This window comes from Barbus barbus (assembly GCF_936440315.1).
Source record: "Barbus barbus genome assembly, chromosome: 17".
In the NCBI taxonomy this organism is placed as follows: domain Eukaryota; kingdom Metazoa; phylum Chordata; class Actinopteri; order Cypriniformes; family Cyprinidae; genus Barbus; species Barbus barbus.
Window position 1 is genome coordinate 23,634,748 of NC_136745.1, and position 19,369 is coordinate 23,654,116.

Here is a 19,369-nt window from a genome sequence, read left to right on the forward strand (position 1 = left end):
CAGCTTGTCACGTTTCTCATTCTCATGTACTTTGACCTATCTAAAATTATTAAAAATATACAAATCTATATAGCTATAGTATACAACTATATAGACATATATTAAAAAAAAACTAATAAAATGAGAAAAAACTGCAAAATTTAAGAAACATTTAAGTAAAATAAAAATGAAAACTAGACATTTTAAAATAAAAACGAACTCAAAATATTAATTAATGAAAACTGTAATAGCCTGGTATCTCAGTGATACCAAAATAACACAGTTTCATTCTTACTGTCATTATAATGGATCGCTGTCCATTAAAATGCTTTCTAGAATGAGAAGGTTTCTCTTGTGCACTGGTTGTCAGCTGTATACAGTATTCTGTGGCCCAATAGGGGACCTCTATAAACTTTCAAGGAACTTCCATGCAACATGTAACATCCATATATTCTCCAAAACGCGTGTCCTCTGTAGAGCTGTGGGGATGTTGAAGCCCATCCCATCATCTGGGGCCATAGACTGCAGGGACACCCTGGACAGATGGCCAGCAACATGTGAAACATATTTCTTATTATGGAGAACATTATGAGATTTACATGAACTGCTGAGCATTTTTTCCCCACGTTACAACAACAAAAAACTGTCCAACTGTCAAAAATGAGTACCTTCTCTTACGTTTGTACTAGCAAATTTTTTTCTTTTCTTTATTTTTAATAATAATTTCAGATCAGGAAATATCACAAGCTCTTTGAATAATGAATTTGACAATGGAAGACCTTGGAGTAACAAAGGCTATGAACCAATGCCCTAACATAATTTCCCACTGATGATAAAGTAGAAAATCATGGAAATTAAATTAAATTATTTATTAAAATAATTAGAAAAAATAAATAAAATCTGAATTAGTTAGCTATTTGTGGCTAATTAGCTGTCATTAACGAATTAATGTGTGTGCATGTTTTTGGACATTCAGCCTATTAAATGTCACAATAAAAACAGTTTTTTTTTTTTTAAGTATATGACATTGAGATGTATGTAATGCTTGCATGTTTGTGATGTAGCCAAATTCATTGACAGTTGTTCTGAGTGACTGTTTCTGAGGTAGTTGTGGTTGGTACACTTTTAAGAAAAGCGGTTCTAAATGGTACCAGAAATGGGTTCCTTAGCTTGTAACAATAGCAGAACACTTTTTGGTGCTAAATATAACCTTTTTTATAAGATTCCATAAAGAACCATGCTTTGAATACTTTTCTTTGAATAATGGTTTATTTTCAATAATATCATTTGAATATATAGATACAGTCAGGTCCATAAATATTGGGACATCGACACAATTCTAACATTTTTGGCTCTATACACCACCACAATGGATTTCAAATGAAACGAACAAGATGTTCTTTAACTGCAGACTGTCAGCTTTAATTTGAGGGTATTTACATCCAAATCAGGTGAACGGTGTAGGAATTACAACAGTTTGTAAATGTGCCTCCCACTTGTTAAGGGACCAAAAGTAATCGGACAGAATAATAATCATAAATCAAACTTTCACTTTTTAATACTTGGTTGCAAATCCTTTGCAGTCAATTACAGCCTGAAGTCTGGAACGCATAGACATTACCAGACGCTGGGTTTCATCCCTGGTGATGCTCTGCCAGACCTCTACTGCAACCGTCTTCAGTTCCTGCTTGTTCTTGGGGCATTTTCCCTTCAGTTTTGTCTTCAGCAAGTGAAATGCATGCTCAATCGGATTCAGGCCAGGTGATTGACTTGGCCATTGTATAACAGTCCACTTCTTTCCCTTCAAAAACTCTTTGGTTGCTTTTGCAGTATGCTTTGGGTCATTGTCCATCTGCACTGTGAACCGCCGTCCAGTGAGTTCTGAAGCATTTGGCTGAATATGAGCAGATAATATTGCCCGAAACACTTCAGAATTCATCCTGCTGCTTTTGTCAGCAGTCACATCAATAAATACAAGAGAACCAGTTCCACTGGCAGCCATACATGCCCACGCCATGACACTACCACCACCATGCTTCACTGATGAGGTGGCATGTTTAGGATCATGAGCAGTGCCTTTCCTTCTCCATACTCTTCTCTTCCCATCACTCTGGTACAAGTTGATCTTGGTCTCATCTGTCCATAGGATGTTGTTCCAGAACTGTGAAGGCTTTTTTAGATTTCGTTTGGCAAACTCTAATCTGGCCTTCCTGTTTTTGAGGCTCACCAATGGTTTACATCTTGTGGTGAACCCTCTGTATTCACTCTGGTGAAGTCTTCTCTTGATTGTTGACTTTGACACACATACACCTACCTCCTGGAGAGTGTTCTTGATCTGGCCAACTGTTGTGAAGGGTGTTTTCTTCACCAGGGAAAGAATTCTTCAGTCATCCACCACAGTTGTTTTCCGTGGTCTTCCGGGTCTTTTGGTGTTGCTGAGCTCACCGGTGCGTTCCTTCTTTTTAAGAATGTTCCAAACAGTTGTTTTGGCCACGCCTAATGTTTTTGCTATCTCTCTGATGGGTTTGTTTTGTTTTTTCAGCCTAATGATGGCTTGCTTCACTGATAGTGACAGCTCTTTGGATCTCATATTGACAGTTGACAGCAACAGATTCCAAATGCAAATAACACACTTGAAATGAACTCTGGACCTTTTATCTGCTCATTGTAATTGGGATAATGAGGGAATAACACACACCTGGCCATGGAACAGCTGAGAAGCCAATTGTCCCATTACTTTTGGTCCCTTAACAAGTGGGAGGCACATATGCAAACTGTTGTAATTCCTACACCGTTCACCTGATTTGGATGTAAATACTCTCAAATTAAAGCTGACAGTCTGCAGTTAAAGCACATCTTGTTCGTTTCATTTGAAATCCATTGTGGTGGTGTGAGCCAAAAATGTTAGAATTGTGTCGATGTCCCAATATTTATGGACCTGACTGTATATATATTGTTATTCAAATTATTATTTTAAATGTTTATATGGTGTACATGCTTTTAATGGTTTGCTTTAAATAATGGTTTGTTTTCATTAATATCAGTAAAAAAAAATAAATAAAAAAATAAATAAAAAAATAAAAATTATATATATATATATATATATATATATAATTTCTTAATATTGTTTTCACCCTGCCAGGTCTTATATTATCTAGCCTATATTAGGGTTTTGTATAAAAAAATGTGCAAGCTGTGTCATTTGGGATTTTTTTTATTTTTTTTTTTATTGACAAAGCAAGAAGTACAGTACTCTAAATACAGTTGTATTAGCTGAATTAATACATGAACTGACATTGAATGTGAATAAATACATAAAAAAATAAAACACAAAACAGAAACAGAAAATGCAATGAAGACCATAATCAAATTCCAGTGAAATATCTTCACAATCCTCTATGACGCCATAAAGTCTATCATTATGTTTGTATTCTGAATTTTTCTCTGTAGATGATGAGGTTGTGTGGTGTGACAGCTTCTCGATAGAAATACACAAATGAGTTTAGAGTTACAATGTTTCTCTTCCATTTGCTAAAAAACAAATATGTTTATGAAGGCACAAAGAAGCATGAACCCTTCACAATGTGAGTCCAAATGGTAAAAGGAAAAAGTTATTGGATAGCTTTAATGTTTTATTCCTGGTGTTTAGTGACTGGCCATGTTTATGCATAAACCAAATAATAATTTTGATCTCTAACAATATAGATCATGAATTCAGTATCCCTGTTATTTAGAAGAGGACTGAAGAATCCTCAAATGAGCAACTAGAGCTGGTAACACATGTTCTCTTAAAATAAAAAAAATTAAATTAAATCAAGAGATGGACTAAGGATCAGTCTCTCAGAACCAGATATCAGAAATCAGCTTCCAGTGCAGACAGTACATACATAGAGCAATACACAAATAAATAAAAATAATAACTATATTATAATCAAATTATAGAGGAATTTACCATTAGACAGAATTATGAATGTGCAAATGTGCTGCTATTTACTACTAAATGTGCCTTTTTTGTGTGTTGGGTAAATGCTGTATATAACGTGCTTGTAATCTAAATATTAACCACATGGTGGTGCTATAACAAAATCTATCAACTGGCTGACAGCGTGAGTAAAAGGGAGAGCGAGGACATTTAGTAGGCTACTTTTGATCAAATGCAATTTATCTCATCCCAAATACAACCACGTAGATTAATGGTTCATGTAGTCTATGTATTTACAATGCGACTGATTGTCTGTTATGATTTAGGGCACTGACGCAGTGATTCACATCGTCGACCTGAAATAGCCAATGTTAGTGGTGTTTTTAATATGTAAAAATGCGAAACTCTATTACATATACTGTATATCACATTCAGTGATTGAGTTTAACTGAGTCTTATGATACTACAGCAACAGCACACACTAAACAACATAGCTTACTGCAAAATAAATATAACCTTTTTATTATTTTATATTATTTATATAAAAAAATGTATTCTGGAATTACCATGTTTTGTCACATGATATACTGCCAAAAAAAAAAAACAAAAAAAAAATCTCAGTAGTAAATAAAACTTTTTGTTTTTTCATGCACCTGTCAATTTTGAGATTTTGGGCTTTTTGGTTTTTCATAAAATGTTTTTCAGACTAGTAGAAAGAAAACATCCAAAAGACACTGTTAAGTGTTTCTTTTACAGCACTTTATCTATTTGTGTCAATAGATTTGAATTACAAAACATATTTTTAAAGGCCGTTTTCTCAAAATGAGTTTTTTTCTCCAACACTGAGCCATAAATCTCCACTTCAGTAGCACTTACACACACCAAACCTTACATTTTTATTCCTGTCTATATCCTGAAGGTTTTTTACAGACCGATTTGTAAATTATATATAATTTGCTTGATTATATACAACTTTTTAATCCCCCAAAAATTGTGAAAATATAGTGTTTCCTGAATTATGGAATGACAAAATGAGATACCCAAAATTCCCTCTGTAAAAACTTTTGACTCTAATATGTAAAAAAAAATTAAACAAGAATTTTGAAACTGACTTCATCCAGTGTTCAGATATTTATACTAGAAATGTATGCAAATTAGCGCATATTTAATTGAATAATGCCTCATTTTGCATATTTAAACCTAACATTTTAGAAAACTTGTAATACAAAAATGTTTGCAATTATCAACTAGGTAAGGCGATAACTATTAGTTAATTTTTTTTACCCTATTCACCTGCAGTGTCTTGCCTTAACCTTATAATGACAATTACATGAACATTACAAATATAATATGTTCACGACGTTAATTTAAACTGAAGAAGGTTTTTTTTGCATTTTTTAGAAATGCAAAAAAAAAAAAAAAAAAACCCCAACCAAAAATACATTTCCCAGAAACCTGCGTGTGATGCATGTGATGACGGCACCGAGGGGCGGGGCTTGTTGTCGTAGCGGCTCTTGCGTTAGGAGAGTAAAATGTGTTTGACAGGAATCTGAACGAGAGGAGGAGGGGGCGGCGGCGGCACACGAGTGGAAATCCGCACCATCAAGAGATCGCCATCACTTTTTCCCCTCGGTGCAGTCCGTTAACCGCGGGGAGGCGAATGCGGTGAATTATTTGGAAGCTCAGCAACAGGGCACACAGAGTACAGGATGCCGCTGAGTGTATCAATCCCGCGCGCGGGGAGCTCCCGAGACTAGCGCCGCGCAAAGTATCCAAAAAGGAGAATGCGAATGGTTAGAGAGGACAGGATTCAATTAATATGGAAACGATGTAGCTTCACCGCCGCATTGCATATAGCTCGGGGAAACAGGTTAGAAAGTAGATAGCTAAATAAGGCGCATTTTGCCGTCATACATGCAAACTTACTCATCATCAAGCTCAACCAGCCTGTAGTTGGCTGCAACAAAAGGAACAGCTGCTCGACAGTGTCTTCAGATCCCAAAGAAGACAGAAGAATTAAAGATGTTACGGAGGAGGCTCAACCGATTGGTATGTATGGCACTCTACGCGTTACTTAAAAGAAGATGTAATGATCAGCCTGAGTCTGACAGGGCGCATGTCGACGATATATCTCAAATACTGCATAAGTGGAGCGTTTATTTAAAAACTAGGGTCCACCCAGCAGAAAGCTCCGAGTTTCTCAACACCACCAAAGCTGTAATTAGTTGAGGTATGCAGTCAACTTCCTGTTAATTCTGGCCAGCTGTTGCTAAGCGAGTCGTGCCACGCACATTAGCAATTCAAAACATGAGTTTATGGGCTTTATAGCAGCCGTGATTAAATGTTTTTTGGGAAGTTGACGGTTGTTTGAAACGCTTGTGAGCTGGCTACCTTGGGTTAGGAGGACAGGCAGGTTTGAGACACTGCTGTGGTGAAGATAATCGTTTTAGGCAGCTCGTTCAGATGTGTCCTGCCAATCTTTTTATTTTTTTAAGTTGAGCTGTATCCCTGATAGCGCTAATCAAATAATACTGCTCAGTCTTGCAAGCTAAGCCCTTTAAGAGTTGGACTTGAATCCAATAATTAATTTACTAATGCCCTTTCCTAATTGCTGTTGCAAACTTTATTTGGGCACATGATGCAGTAATTCTGCTCTTACCACATAATTGCAGAGCATCCGGGCAGTGCTGGAGGAGCTCTTGAGGTCTAATGTTGGGTTTAAGATGAAGCCTGTTGTTAGTCTTAGCTGATTTAGGCTGTGGTGGGGATACTTGTAATCAAATTTCTCCCTGTTTGTGCTTCAATTATTGTTGTAATTCACCCTTACAAATGAATTCACTACACTCTCCATATACTTAAAGGGATAGTTTATAGATTTCCTCACCATCGTGTAATTTGGAACCTGCATGACTGCCCTTCTTCCATGGAACACAAACGGAGGTATAGAATGATAACATCATTGTATGAAGAAAAAAGGAGCAGTGAAAGTTTACATGGAAGAGAGAATTTCAATTCAGGTTTGGAACAACATAAGGGGGAATAAATCATTACACCACGGTGCCTTTAATATGGCTGTGTTAGGTTGTCTTGTAATGTGTTGATCGTATGAAATGAAACATCTCAGTTTGCTTATTATTCTTTCCATTTTTTATTTCTGGGTCAGTGTGAGCAAACCACATCCTCACTTGCTTAGTCTAGTTGCATAAAAGGAGGCTTCCTAGATCACGATTGCAACTAATCAAGTAGCTACTCAGCAACCCCTTGATCTAACAAACCCTCTCTGAGAAGCTTTGTGTTTAAATTCATCCCGCTTTAGGGACTGTTCACACAGAACATGTTGTTGCATTCCACTGCACTGTTTTTATATGTAAACGTGCTAGACTTATGTGTTTATGTTCGCGCCATGCATCTTTTGCAGAGTCTCGCAGTTGAGCATTGCTATGTCTGGTTTAAAGAAGGTCATCCCTAGATCTTGTTTTTCCCCCCTCATTCATGTCTGTGATGCAAATGCCCACTTAAAGTCAGCATGAAATGAAAATTCACTCAATTTTCTAAATGTATGTTATGTATCTTATTGTGAAAAATTAATCCAATATTATGTTTAATTAAAAAAAAAAATTCCATGTAATTTTTTAATAAAAATGTCTGAACTGGATAACTGATGTATGCTGGACTTCTCCAGTCCTTTTAGTCAATTTAAACCCGTCACTGCAAGCTAACATTCAACTGCCTTTATTCTTGACTGCATCGCTCACATGGATAGAACCAAGTCGTACGTGATTGTATTTTGTTGTGACCCCTCTAGCTGATTTCTGATTCAGGCAAACCCAAAACCAGCCTAATTATTCATGGCTACTTTAAAACCATTAAGTTGGCTAGGTGATTTTGAAAAATTTCCACTTCTACTGGTCGGTCACACAGGTTCCTCTTTCATGCTGAGCCACTTTACTACCTTGTCTCTTTTTTATAGTGTAACTCTCCCATAACCTGTTGGTGCCATTAGGCTAAATCGTGCTGCTGGCAGTGTGTGCACTATAGATACCAGCAGTAATAGACCAATATAATAATACCATGCTCTGAAATTCCCGCAGGTCTTGTAATGTTACTGAAGTCAGCATATTCTCTTGCCCTGCTAGGGGCTTTATCTTTTTGTGTGAATCATAAATAATGTTTGCGTGGCCGCCATACCTGTTGTCACTGATGCAGACAGTATTGTTATTACAGCATCTCATTATAAGTCATACTTCTCAGATAACATGGACAACTGTTTACTGGAAAGTCAAGGTCTGTGTAAACTGTACGAGCGGGAATCTTCTGTTTTGATGTGCTGCTAGATCTGTATACTTGGAAAAGTCATTAAAAAATGGTGTTAGTTGCTACAGCAATGCACCTTTGGTTGTAGTCCTCTGACAGGAATGCTAAATCTTGGTGCTTTTGATGTTCTCTCAGTCCTTGAAGATAGTGGCCTGTTGTTTCTTGACTGGTGGTCTGGAGGAAGTGTGATAGCATTCAAGGTTGAATCTCTTTCGTAAAGATGGGAAACAATATGGACAGATATGAAAGGCCTATAGTTTTCCAGAAAAGCCTGCTTCTTGTTTCTGTGAGTGAGTGCTGAGTTAGTTTAGGGAAATGCAAGAGTTGGTTCAAACGTTTGCTTTTCTCACGTGTTGAGTACTAGTGCCTTGACTATTTAAGAGCTGCACAATAATGGTTAAAATGATATTCCCAATTATTTACAGTATACATTTTCAAGATAAGTTACAGTGGGCCAATAAGAAGCAGAAATTGTTAAAGAATGATTAATCATGCAGCTCAATTATTTAAAAAAACATTCTCAGAACAGACAGAGTTGATTTGTTTTAGACTTCAGAGTAACTGTTGACACATCTGCTGTACATCAGGCCCTGTCTGACTGGATTTCTCTGTTGCGCTGTCACTTCTCTCTTAACATTTATCGCAGGTTCTTCCTCTTCACCAGTTAAAGGTGAAGTCAGAGCTTCCTTTGGTGCGTATATGATGCTCTCTTAGGAAAGACTTTTCCTCTTTGAAGCAAACCCCTGAGGAGATCTGAAGATGGAGCCGTGCAGATGTTATTAACCGTGGCTTACCCAAAGAACACTGCAAATGTTTGATGTGCGAGGGTCCTTTTTCTCTCCTTTCTGTAGTTTTTCACTATCTGTAATCTTTTTTTTTTAAATACATTTTGTGATATTGTGAAACATCCGTGGGATGTTTGTTTTTTCTTTCAACCATCTTTTTCATTTTATTGGATTTTTTTTTGCAGCAACAACAACAGGAAAGAACATAAAAAGGGTGGGTGGGAGAATATGTGCTACAGGGAAATTAGAAAATAAACGAAACCTGGATTCAAACTCTGTTGACCCATAAGGCTACACTTCCCATCAAGCTACATCTTTTTTCTAATTGTATTGTTCTGCTGTTTGATCTTTTCTTCCCTATTGTGATGTACATCTGAGTGAAAATGGTTATCAAAAAAAAAAAAATAGGTTGAGGAGTTGGTTCTATCCATTTGATTTTGAGATGTAGATGTTGCTCTCAAATGAATGTAAGCTTGTAAGGAAGGAATGGAGTTAAAGCAGACTAAATGATGGGAGTAGACTGGCATACATAGCCAAGATGATGCTTTCATTGGAAGATTGAGTTATGACAAAAAAAAAAAAAAGATTAAGCCTATACACGGATGACGTTACCAATAAGATCTATTACAGTCATTTACAAAATATATTGTGAATTTTCATTTTATGCTGACTTTAAATCTAACCAGTGTCCCTCAGCACTATTGCTGGCACAAGTCCCACAGAATTCTGGCATATTGAAAGCTTGCATGTGCATCATGCACCAGCTTTCTCATCTGTTTACAAGACAGGTAATTTAGAGTACAGTGCTGAGATTTGAACCCAGAAAGGGCTTTCAGTACCCCTCGTGATTGGCTGTCTTGTCCGTGCTTTGTCCGAGTAGTCAGGCGTACTGTCATGCAAGGGCCGCTCCGTCCTGCTCCACTCCGCTGCCTCCACTGTGGTGTGTCCTAGCTGCTAATCAGTCGGCCGTCTCTGCTGTGCCTGCAAAGGATGTTTTTGGGTGTCCGGGTGGTGCAGGAGAGCATCATAAATAGAAGCCGCCAGCCTCAGGGAACCTGGTGTGCAGGTTTGTTGGAAAGCAGCAGCAGTCAGACTCATGCGTGTGTGTGTGTGTGCATGTGATCTGTCAAATGCCCATCTTTACGAGGTGTAAACGTAAACCCAGTCGGTTGTGTCTCAAGTGAATATAAACAGGTGAAAATCAGATACGTGTTGCCTATGAATCTGTGCGTAAGGTATTGCAGTTTCAAATATAGCTTAAGGCACTATGTCATTTGAAAATTAAAAACCGTGCTAGCTAGGAAGTGGGCTCATTACAGCTCCTCAAGATAACTTTAATAAGCTCTTTAGATTCTGTTTTACATGTCTTCATCTAGAGTATTTACACTAATAATAAAAAGATTCTGAGTCACATTTTCCTGCAGTCTGAAAATAGCCTAAGTGACTTCTTTAAAAAGCATTATTTCTTGCATACCTAAAGCTTTTGAATAGTAGCGTACATAAGTAGTTAACTCCTTTGTTGTACGTGCTTCATAGAAGCATATTGCAGAATACTACATGCTGCAGAATTATGCTCAGTGCTGAAACTATAGCTGCTGTGAAGCTCTGCTTATGTGCTCAGTGTGCATATATGCAGTTTTCTTGCCACAAATCACACAAGATTGAAACAAGCCTTGGCCTAAAAAAGAGAAATGGCTAATTTATTGTAACAAGGCTGCTTTTCAGTCCAACTGCAGACAGTACTGAATCAGTATAGATTTTTGTAGGTATAATTAATTACATTTAATAATCATGTAGTAAATGCAAATTATTTAAGCAGTTATATTTTATATTTAATAAATTTTTCACGCCAGATTCTGAATGTTAAGTGGAATACTTTATACTTACACTGAGTGCTGCTTGAAATTCTGAGTGATACTCGTGCCTTTGCATTTAAAATTTAATATTTGTATAAAAACATACATTTTAAAGTAATTATTCAATAGCACATTGGTTTTGCTCTCTAGTATTACAGTTGGTTTTGACAACTGAATTTTCACTGGAATTGGCACCAACTACTAAAATTTTAGCGACAACTGGTAACCAGTGAATGCATCAAACCCTGTTAAGTTCAGCCTCGCTGTATATTATAACAATTATGAACAATTATTTGGGTTTTTATTCTTTTACAGCACAGCTCATGCGTTGAAAATGCAATTCACCGTCTATTCAAAACAGATTAGCACTAGCCTTGTCCCTGGTATTCTGTGTAAGCTGCTCTTTGTGTTAGACCACTGACCATGTACCCTCACCATCTTATAGTTATAGAAAATATTACAGGAAGAAGATCTGTCTCCATTTGTTTTGACCGCCTAGAAATGCTCTTCAGCTGGGATTTTTAAGCTCCATCTCGGATCAACCACCTGACCATCACAAACAGCCCCTAATCGTCACTGACCACCTGCTGCAGGGGTAGTTATACGAATGATAACCATATTGATGGTTTGACGGGCTTTTCGGGTAAGTGGCAGAGGGTGAGGGGCCCACATTGGCCTGCCTGGGCCAGTGATTTATTGGCCTTGTTTCATCAGGAGAGCCACATATTGATTGGAGTCCTGCTTCGTTTTGCTGCCATTTGTCTTGTCCCTCCCGAACTGGCTGGCAGACAGAAATGCTTATGCTGACCACTACTACTTCTTTCCCTCTCCCTCTTTCTCTTGCACACTCTCTCTCATTGCACTTCGGCTCCCCATAATGGAAACGCAGCCAGCCGCACAAGGCTGAACCCTACATCCCATCAGAATGGGTGAGAGAAAACTGTGCAGAAAACAGACAAGGCAATGGAAGTGCATGTGCAGATCTACCTGTTGTATCCCTCCGTTACCTTCCCTGTATAATAGACAGGCTTTCAGAGGCTGATTGCCACAGCGAAGGCGTTGGAGATCAAGGAGCGTCCGGGTCCATCTCTAAAAGCAAGGCTGAATTCTCAGTTTGTCATTTTAAATAATTTACATGGCTCGTTTTAAAATTCTCTTCACAGCGTTCCTCCCTTCCCAGCTGTATATCGTCACCAAGGCTTGTGGACTTGAAGTGCATTCCTGTCATCCATATATTTATAAAGCCTCATCCTGAGATTCCCGGTGTTGTGCCGTAGCTACCGGCAATACCCCAAGAGTGCTCGCGCTGCAGTGTGAAGAGCATAATGAAAAGTGCAAGTTTGTGAAAGGGAACAGAAAATATGATTTACTGTTTCTTGGTACTTTTGCTTCTGCAGGCAAAAAAGAGACTTTCCACTTCTACCAGCAAAAGCAAAAGGACCCATTACCCAGCCATGATGCACACACACTCGGAGTTCCTTGTTAAATAAGGGGCTCAGATGAGAGCCGGATGAGCCCACGCTGGAGCTTTCCCATCAGTCCACTGCAGGGAGAGAAATTAATCTTTACTCTGCTCACCGGTGCCTGTGAGCGGAGCTGTGGCCCTGCAGCTCAAACCGTTGCCGCCTCCGCAACCTGGGTACGCCGTAGCACACATTAGTTTCCTTTTGCTGTTATGCTCTTCGACAGAGCTAGCTTTTTCTCTGTCCCTACAAACACAATTTGCTGTAATTAATTGAACGGTAATTACAGTCAGTGATGCTAAATGTATAGTAAAAGATAATGGCATCAGAGCCACAAGAGCTGAGATGCAGATTTTTTTTGACATGTCAGCATTTTGATGCAAATATCCGATGTTAAACGGTAGCTAGACCAACTCCCTCTTTCCCATCACTCCTTACTCTGCACCTCCCCCTCTTTTTCTCTCTCTGGGATGAAAGCCACAGTGCAGTCAAACTGATTAGTTTATCCAAAGACACACCGTGCAAAGGAGGAGACATGATAGTACCTAAATTAAAGCCATGGTGCTATTGTCCCTCCGACATGTTAGTTGGAGAGAGTTCTCTATTGCTTGCATGCAATCTTTTGCACTATAGAATTTAAAGTAGTCATTTTGTAGTGAGCTTATATATTTTCTTTTAGATGTAAGGACAAATAGTCTATCTGCCATCAGTGGTTCAATCTGAATTTTATGAAGCGACGAAGACTTTTTTTTCACAAAGAAAAAAAAATCGACTTTATTCAACTTTTTCTTCTCCTCCATGACGTTTCCTGCAAGCGTGTTCATGAGTTCACGAGCAGCGCCGTCAGGGTTCTCTGTCGAAACGCGGCTCAGATCATGCACGGCGTATGCGGCGTGACCTGCTAACGTAGACATAGATATGTATAGAACCTTGGTGAGGCGGCATCATTAAACCCCGCCCCCATACCCCCCTGCAATCCGCCGGATCCCAATACCGTGTTCGGAAAGAACCCCTAAAGGGAATAAGTACGAGATGGGAGGAAAATATATATTTCAATACTTTCTCTCGCAGTTATATCATTGGGTAATTATACTGTATATTTTTGTATATTATTTTGTATATTATAATTATACTGTTATGATTGCTTTTTAGTTTTACTTTCACTTTCAAGATTCGTGATCGCAGTACTCTGTTTATACTATGGAGCGGCAGTACTTACTACACATTTTACAAGATTAGATTGTCAGTGGTGCTCAGGATCTGCAAATAATTTGCCAACGTCCTCATCTCTCCTTACTCTGTTTATGTGGTAAGTGAAATTTTATGTTCTGTAATGTAACAGGCAACCATAAGCAATTGCTGTTTGTTTTCCGTGCCTTTCTGAATATGGATTCCTGGTTCGGGCACCCCCCCTATCATCGTCCATCCCGATGTTTCACTGTAGACATCGTCCGATGCCAATTTTGTTGACATCGCCCAACCCTACTGTTTATGCAGTGTCAAAAAATCTCTCAGATTTAATCAAAAATACCTTAATTTGTGTTATGAAGATAAACAAAGAATATGTTGAATGACAGAATTGATCGAATTTTCATTTTTGGGTGAACTATGCCTTTAACATTGGCTTCAAAGTCCAGGCGTTCGTGGTTGAGCTTGTAGACAAAGTTGAAAAGCATGTTTCAGATTTTTTGTAAGTAAAGACAACATGAAACGGCATTCACAGCTCCTTTACCTTTTGAGAATATTCAGAGGGAAATAGTGTAGAACAGGACTTTTGATGACCCTCTACGGACACCTTGGCAATTGAATCACCATTGGCTAGTAAACCTGAAGCGCTCAGTCAGTGTTCCGCGAGTGAATATATCTGTGCTAAACTTATGCTTCAACTCAAACACTGGCGAGTACAATTTGAGAATTTATTAGCCATTGGCTAATATTAAACATCATTTAGTCGCCCAGAGTGAAGATTTAGTCGCATATGCGAGTGATTTACTCGCATTGTAGAGGGTTGTTTGATTGGATCAATATGGATATGCTGATATATGTATGGGATAATGCACACTGGCGGGGTTTATTTTGTGTTAATGATTGGCTGACTGTACATTTTTACTGCTTATTACATGACTAAAAAAATAGATAGGTAAATTAATACGATATTGATTTGAGTTTAAATTATTTTATGTGAGGAAAGGATGTGTGTAGCGAACTAGCGATACAAGAGAATGAAACTAACACAGCTATATACAGTCATTATACACAAATATTTAACTACAAAACGTCACCACTGACCAATCAGATTCAAATATTTCAAGGAGAATAGTAATACAGGTGAATAACATTTTCCTTACCTGTGGGATCTGATAAATCATGTACTACAAGGGACATTAAAAAGTTTGCTTTCATGTTGTCTTTGAAGTGTAATAATGCATGTAATGATGATTAATGAATGTAATGATGACTGTTTTCTCAGTAATGTTCATAAACAAGTTCCCAGCCTCACTCTGACAGCAAGTCATCATCACAAGTCACATTCACTTTGTGCAGACAACAGCAAAGTGGCTTCCTGTTGTTTTCTCTCCCTCGGCTTTTCCTTAAACTTTCACCTCTCTCACATTCCTCCGTAATCTCACAAGTCTCTGCAGACTCGGTCTGAGAACTGGGCTCAAGCCAAGCAAGCTCAGACCAGTTTGTATTTTCACTTGCAGTTCAGAGCAAGAACAGGCTTGTCTTCAGCGAGTGTTTGAGAGCACATCTTTATGTAATTTAGGTCGAAAAGTGAAGGAAAAACAAAAAGCTATCAGCATTGTCATCACTTGCCTGAAAGCCATCAGTGAAAACTCATCTCACACATCATTTGAGCTTGTGACGTGCAGAATCCCCAGATGTAGTTTAGTTACTTTCTTTTTTTCTGCGTCTGTCCTTTTTTCGTCTCTCTGTCAGTGAGGCCATATTAATATAGGCCAGGCCACAGTACAGAGTGTCTACTGCTGCACCGCTGTTCAGACTTCTCTCACTACCAGTATTCACTTCACCGTGTCATGGTGCTATTAATATCCTCCTGGTGCCACCCTGTATTCTGCACATGATGGAGAATAAAAGACTTAGGAGTCAAGGCATTGTGGGATCTGCTGTACTCCATGGCGACTACTACCAGTATAAAATGTGATGAATGAAGGTGGTTAAGCCTTTTATTCAGGTTTATTATCCAGTAATGCGCAGAACGTGCAGAAGCAGCAGCTGAAGACCTAATGTAAGGCTGATGATGTTGATATTGCTTGATGCATTTCATTTTTTGTCCACGAAAGCTCAATCTAAATCAGATCTAAATGATGTTCTGTGTCAGACAAAATTGTTCATTTAATTTAGCTGTGTAAATGTAGGCTTGATAATGTGGGTTATGCTTTGATTTGTGGGAACTCTGCTCTGCCTTGCATAACTACAGTGCAACTGTAGCCAGATAGCTTGTTTTATTTGGCTTTAAGCTTGAGCGTTTCACTATTGTAAAGCACAGAACCGGCACAGTGAGTGCTGCCAACATCATTTATAACAGTTCAGAGATGCAGGAACCATTAGTAGGCATGTTTCTACACATGTCCAATAATCTTTTGATGCAATTTTCTTTGTGAAAGAAGTGTGTGACTTTCTTGTAGGGCACTGGTAAATTTTGATGCGAATTCTACTCCAGTCAATTTAAACATGTCAGCTTTATTGAAATTTTATTATAGTCTTGATAGTATCAGTGAGGTGAATAATTAGTAAAAAAAAACAAAAAAAAAAAACAGTAATGTTGTGCCATCATTTTACACCATTAGTGTGAAATTTATTTTATTTTCTGTGATTATTAAAATTATTATTTTATGTTATTAAATTTCAGTGCAACTCAGAAAACAAATCACATTTAAACATTACAAACAAAATAGATTTAAATGATTAAGAATAGCAAATCTAAGGAGTACTTAATATAAATTTGAAAATACATTTGTTAAATAATATTACATTATTAAATTATATTTTATGTTAACTGTATATCTTCCAGTTATTGCCTTTGTAAAGAAATCCTAACATTTGATGGAAATTTTTTTAATAGAAGTGGTTTAAGTAGTTTTAAAATGCATATTAAATGATAAATAGATTTAAAATAAAAAAAAATACTGTAAATGAATGTTTTTCTGTAAAGCTGTTTTGAAACTATGTATTATAAAGAGCGTTTGAAAATGGAATTGTGAAGCCATTATTGATCCTTACGACACATTTTTGTTGGTTTTAGGAGTTGGCAAACTCTGTTCTGCCCAATGAGAGCGGTTTAGATCTCTAAAAACATGCCCTTTTGGACTCTCTCAACTTCACCCTGCTGTTAGCATCAGGTTATGTGTGTTGTATGGTTTAATACAGCCTTCACAAAGCCCTTTACACTTTACTCCAAGTCTCTAAATCCGAGCAGTTATTTTAAGCGTTCAGTCCTTTCCTTTTTTCCCCCATCAGTGCTCTTAATTACTAGGTCCTTTTTCAGTGTAGTAACAGTCTTGTTCCTCTGGCAACCAGTGTCTCCCTCTGTCAGCGTTCGGCCGCTTAGACGAAGCATCCTTGCAATTTCGAGTATTCAAATTAATATGCAAACTCAGTAGTAGACCATTTGTTTGTTTTGTTGCCACGAGATCTCCACTGACATCTACTTTCAGGAGTATTTAGAAGCTCATTGTTCACTCAGTCATTCACACTTGACTTGAGCCTGTTCTTCTGCTTTCAGGCTGTCACTGTCACTTTGATATTTTGCCGCCTTGCCCTATTTTCTTAGTATGGATTGCCTGCTGCTCTGAATGTCAGTGGTGGAATTTGTCTGTGAATAAACCACTGTTGTCACCACCTTGCTTGTCTTGTGTTTTTGTGTAATGCTATCTGGTCTTTCTGTATAGCCTCAGGACCCATAATGCAAAAAATACATCCACTCAGGCAAGTGAATGAGGAAGTGCATTGTATGGAAAACCCCCTTCTCGGTGAACCAAATTCTTGCCTTGTCACCTTGTGTTTTACTTTACATCAAAAAGCACATTGCTTTGTCTGATAGCCAAAAGTTTAGTTGTGGTCATAAGACTGTAGAAACCTCTTTCAGCAAGTTTCAGATCTCCCATGTGCCTTCTAGCAGACTAGGTGAGGTGTCACATGACATGTCAGTTGATGTATCAGCGTATCAGTTATCTCTTCAGTCTGAAGCTTTTAACTCGTTTGGTTTCTTGGTTTCTTGTACTATCCCTTTTCGAGGCTGTCGGCTCGTGGTAGATTTAAAGCTGTGCTGTACTCTTTCCATTACTTAATTATTAATTTAACTCGTAGGGTGTCCAAACTGCGGCTCGCTGCCTGTTTCGATGCGGCCTGGAGGATGTTTTAAAAATAGAACAGATTTTGGCTTGCTATTGTCAAATTATATGAAATTCTGAACACTGTATCTGTCACATACAGCCAAATCTCAGCGCTTCACCTCTGCTAGTACGTTCTCTTCGCAGGTGCCATCGCACGTTCTCAGTCCACTGTGATTCTGTTCTGCAGTAAAAACACTTGAGAATGTGAACTATGCAAAGTGCTATACAAGTTGACTTTAAAGCATTATAAAAAATTGAAGTTGGAAATGTGAATGGGTCCTTTGAGATTTTGTTGGTTTTAGACAAATTAAAATTGTAAAAATATTTCACAATGTTGCGATTTTACCGTATTTTTATTTTGATGAATTTTAAAATGTAATTTATTCCTTTAATGCGAAGCAGATTTTTTTTTTTAGCTTCATTACTCCAATTTTCAGTGTCACATGATCTTTCAGAAATCATAATATGCTGCTTTGCTGTTCAACAAACATTTATTCTTATTTTTATCAGTGTTGGAAACAGCTGCTGCTTAATTAATGTGAGTGTTGCTTGCCTCTGAAGTCTCTGTCATAATGCTGTGGTGTTGTGGGTGTTTGCTAAGGTCTTCGTAGTGGTTTTTTGCAGGTTGCTATGCAGTTCTGAGGGGGTTCTGGATGGTTGCTAGGTTGTTGCTTACTTGCTCAAGTCAAGCAGAGCCCACCTCCAAATTCTCTCATGTTTTCCTAATTTTGGTGCCTTGATATGACACATTCATTGTTTTAATATCCGCCAGGCAAAAATCATGAATCAAGTTGCTTAGATAAGTAATAGAACAGCCATATGATTTGAGGTATTATTCATGTCTGTAGTGTTTGCCAGACTTAAATACTTAGGAGTTTAAATCCCTAAGTATTAGCAGTCGTAATAGTGATGCTTGCCTTAGCAAGCACTGCTAATTATAACTGCAGCATGCCTTTCTGCCGAACACAGAGAGAAATTATATGATTTACAGCAATCAATTGTTAATTTAGCTGTTATTGCATGCACAGCAGTGTGGTGGATAGAGGTCACGCTATCACTCTTTCATCTTTCAATCCACTCTTTATTTACTGCTGAGAAACACTGACCGTGAGGCGCAACAGCTTAGGGTTCAGGAAGTGTATTTATAAGTGATATATCACAGACCGTTTCCCATCCCATTGCTCAACAGCGACGTAATCAATCATTTGCTGAGAGAGTTACTCCATCAGAAGCTGACTCTGTGTTTTTCTGCAACTTTAAAACGTTTCATCAGAATATTCATTACAGTTCCAGGTGCCTGGGCGGCAGGAGCAGCTCAGCTTGGCGATTTTGTCAGTAAGCCTCATTTATTTTACCTGGAAATAAAATATAAAGCCTTAAAAGCAAAAATAGGCATGGAAATCATGAGCCATGACTGTGCAATCTGTGGTTTCTCCATTTATCAAAGGTAGCTTTGTGTGAAAATGCAGACAAACACATACACACACAGGGTGTTCTTGTAAATTTTAATGTGATAAAGTGGTTAAATGTGGGCTTAGCAAATGCCGTTTGTCAGTCTTTTAACACGTACCCATAAGTTAAACTTTTCTTAATTGGTTAATTGCTAAATGTTAATAGTGTAAACATTTTTGTTTAGTCAACTGAATAATCTAGCCTTCTTTGATTCGAAAGCATAGTTAAAATGAAAATACAA

The 19,369-nt window shown here is 37.9% G+C and overlaps 1 protein-coding gene across 3 annotated transcripts in view; it reads left to right on the plus strand.

The window, feature by feature from the left end:
• The first annotated feature begins 5,405 nt into the window (after nucleotides 1-5,405).
• LOC306883769 (phospholipid-transporting ATPase IG-like) overlaps nucleotides 5,406-19,369 on the plus strand; it is a 57,407-nt gene continuing 43,443 nt past the window's right edge. For all 3 annotated transcript variants that reach the window (XM_079439244.1, XM_079439245.1, XM_079439243.1), the window contains exon 1: nucleotides 5,406-5,950. In XM_079439244.1, the coding sequence (XP_079295370.1) occupies nucleotides 5,924-5,950 (27 nt within the window). In that variant the 5' untranslated portion in view covers nucleotides 5,406-5,923. The remainder of the gene's footprint in view (nucleotides 5,951-19,369) is intronic.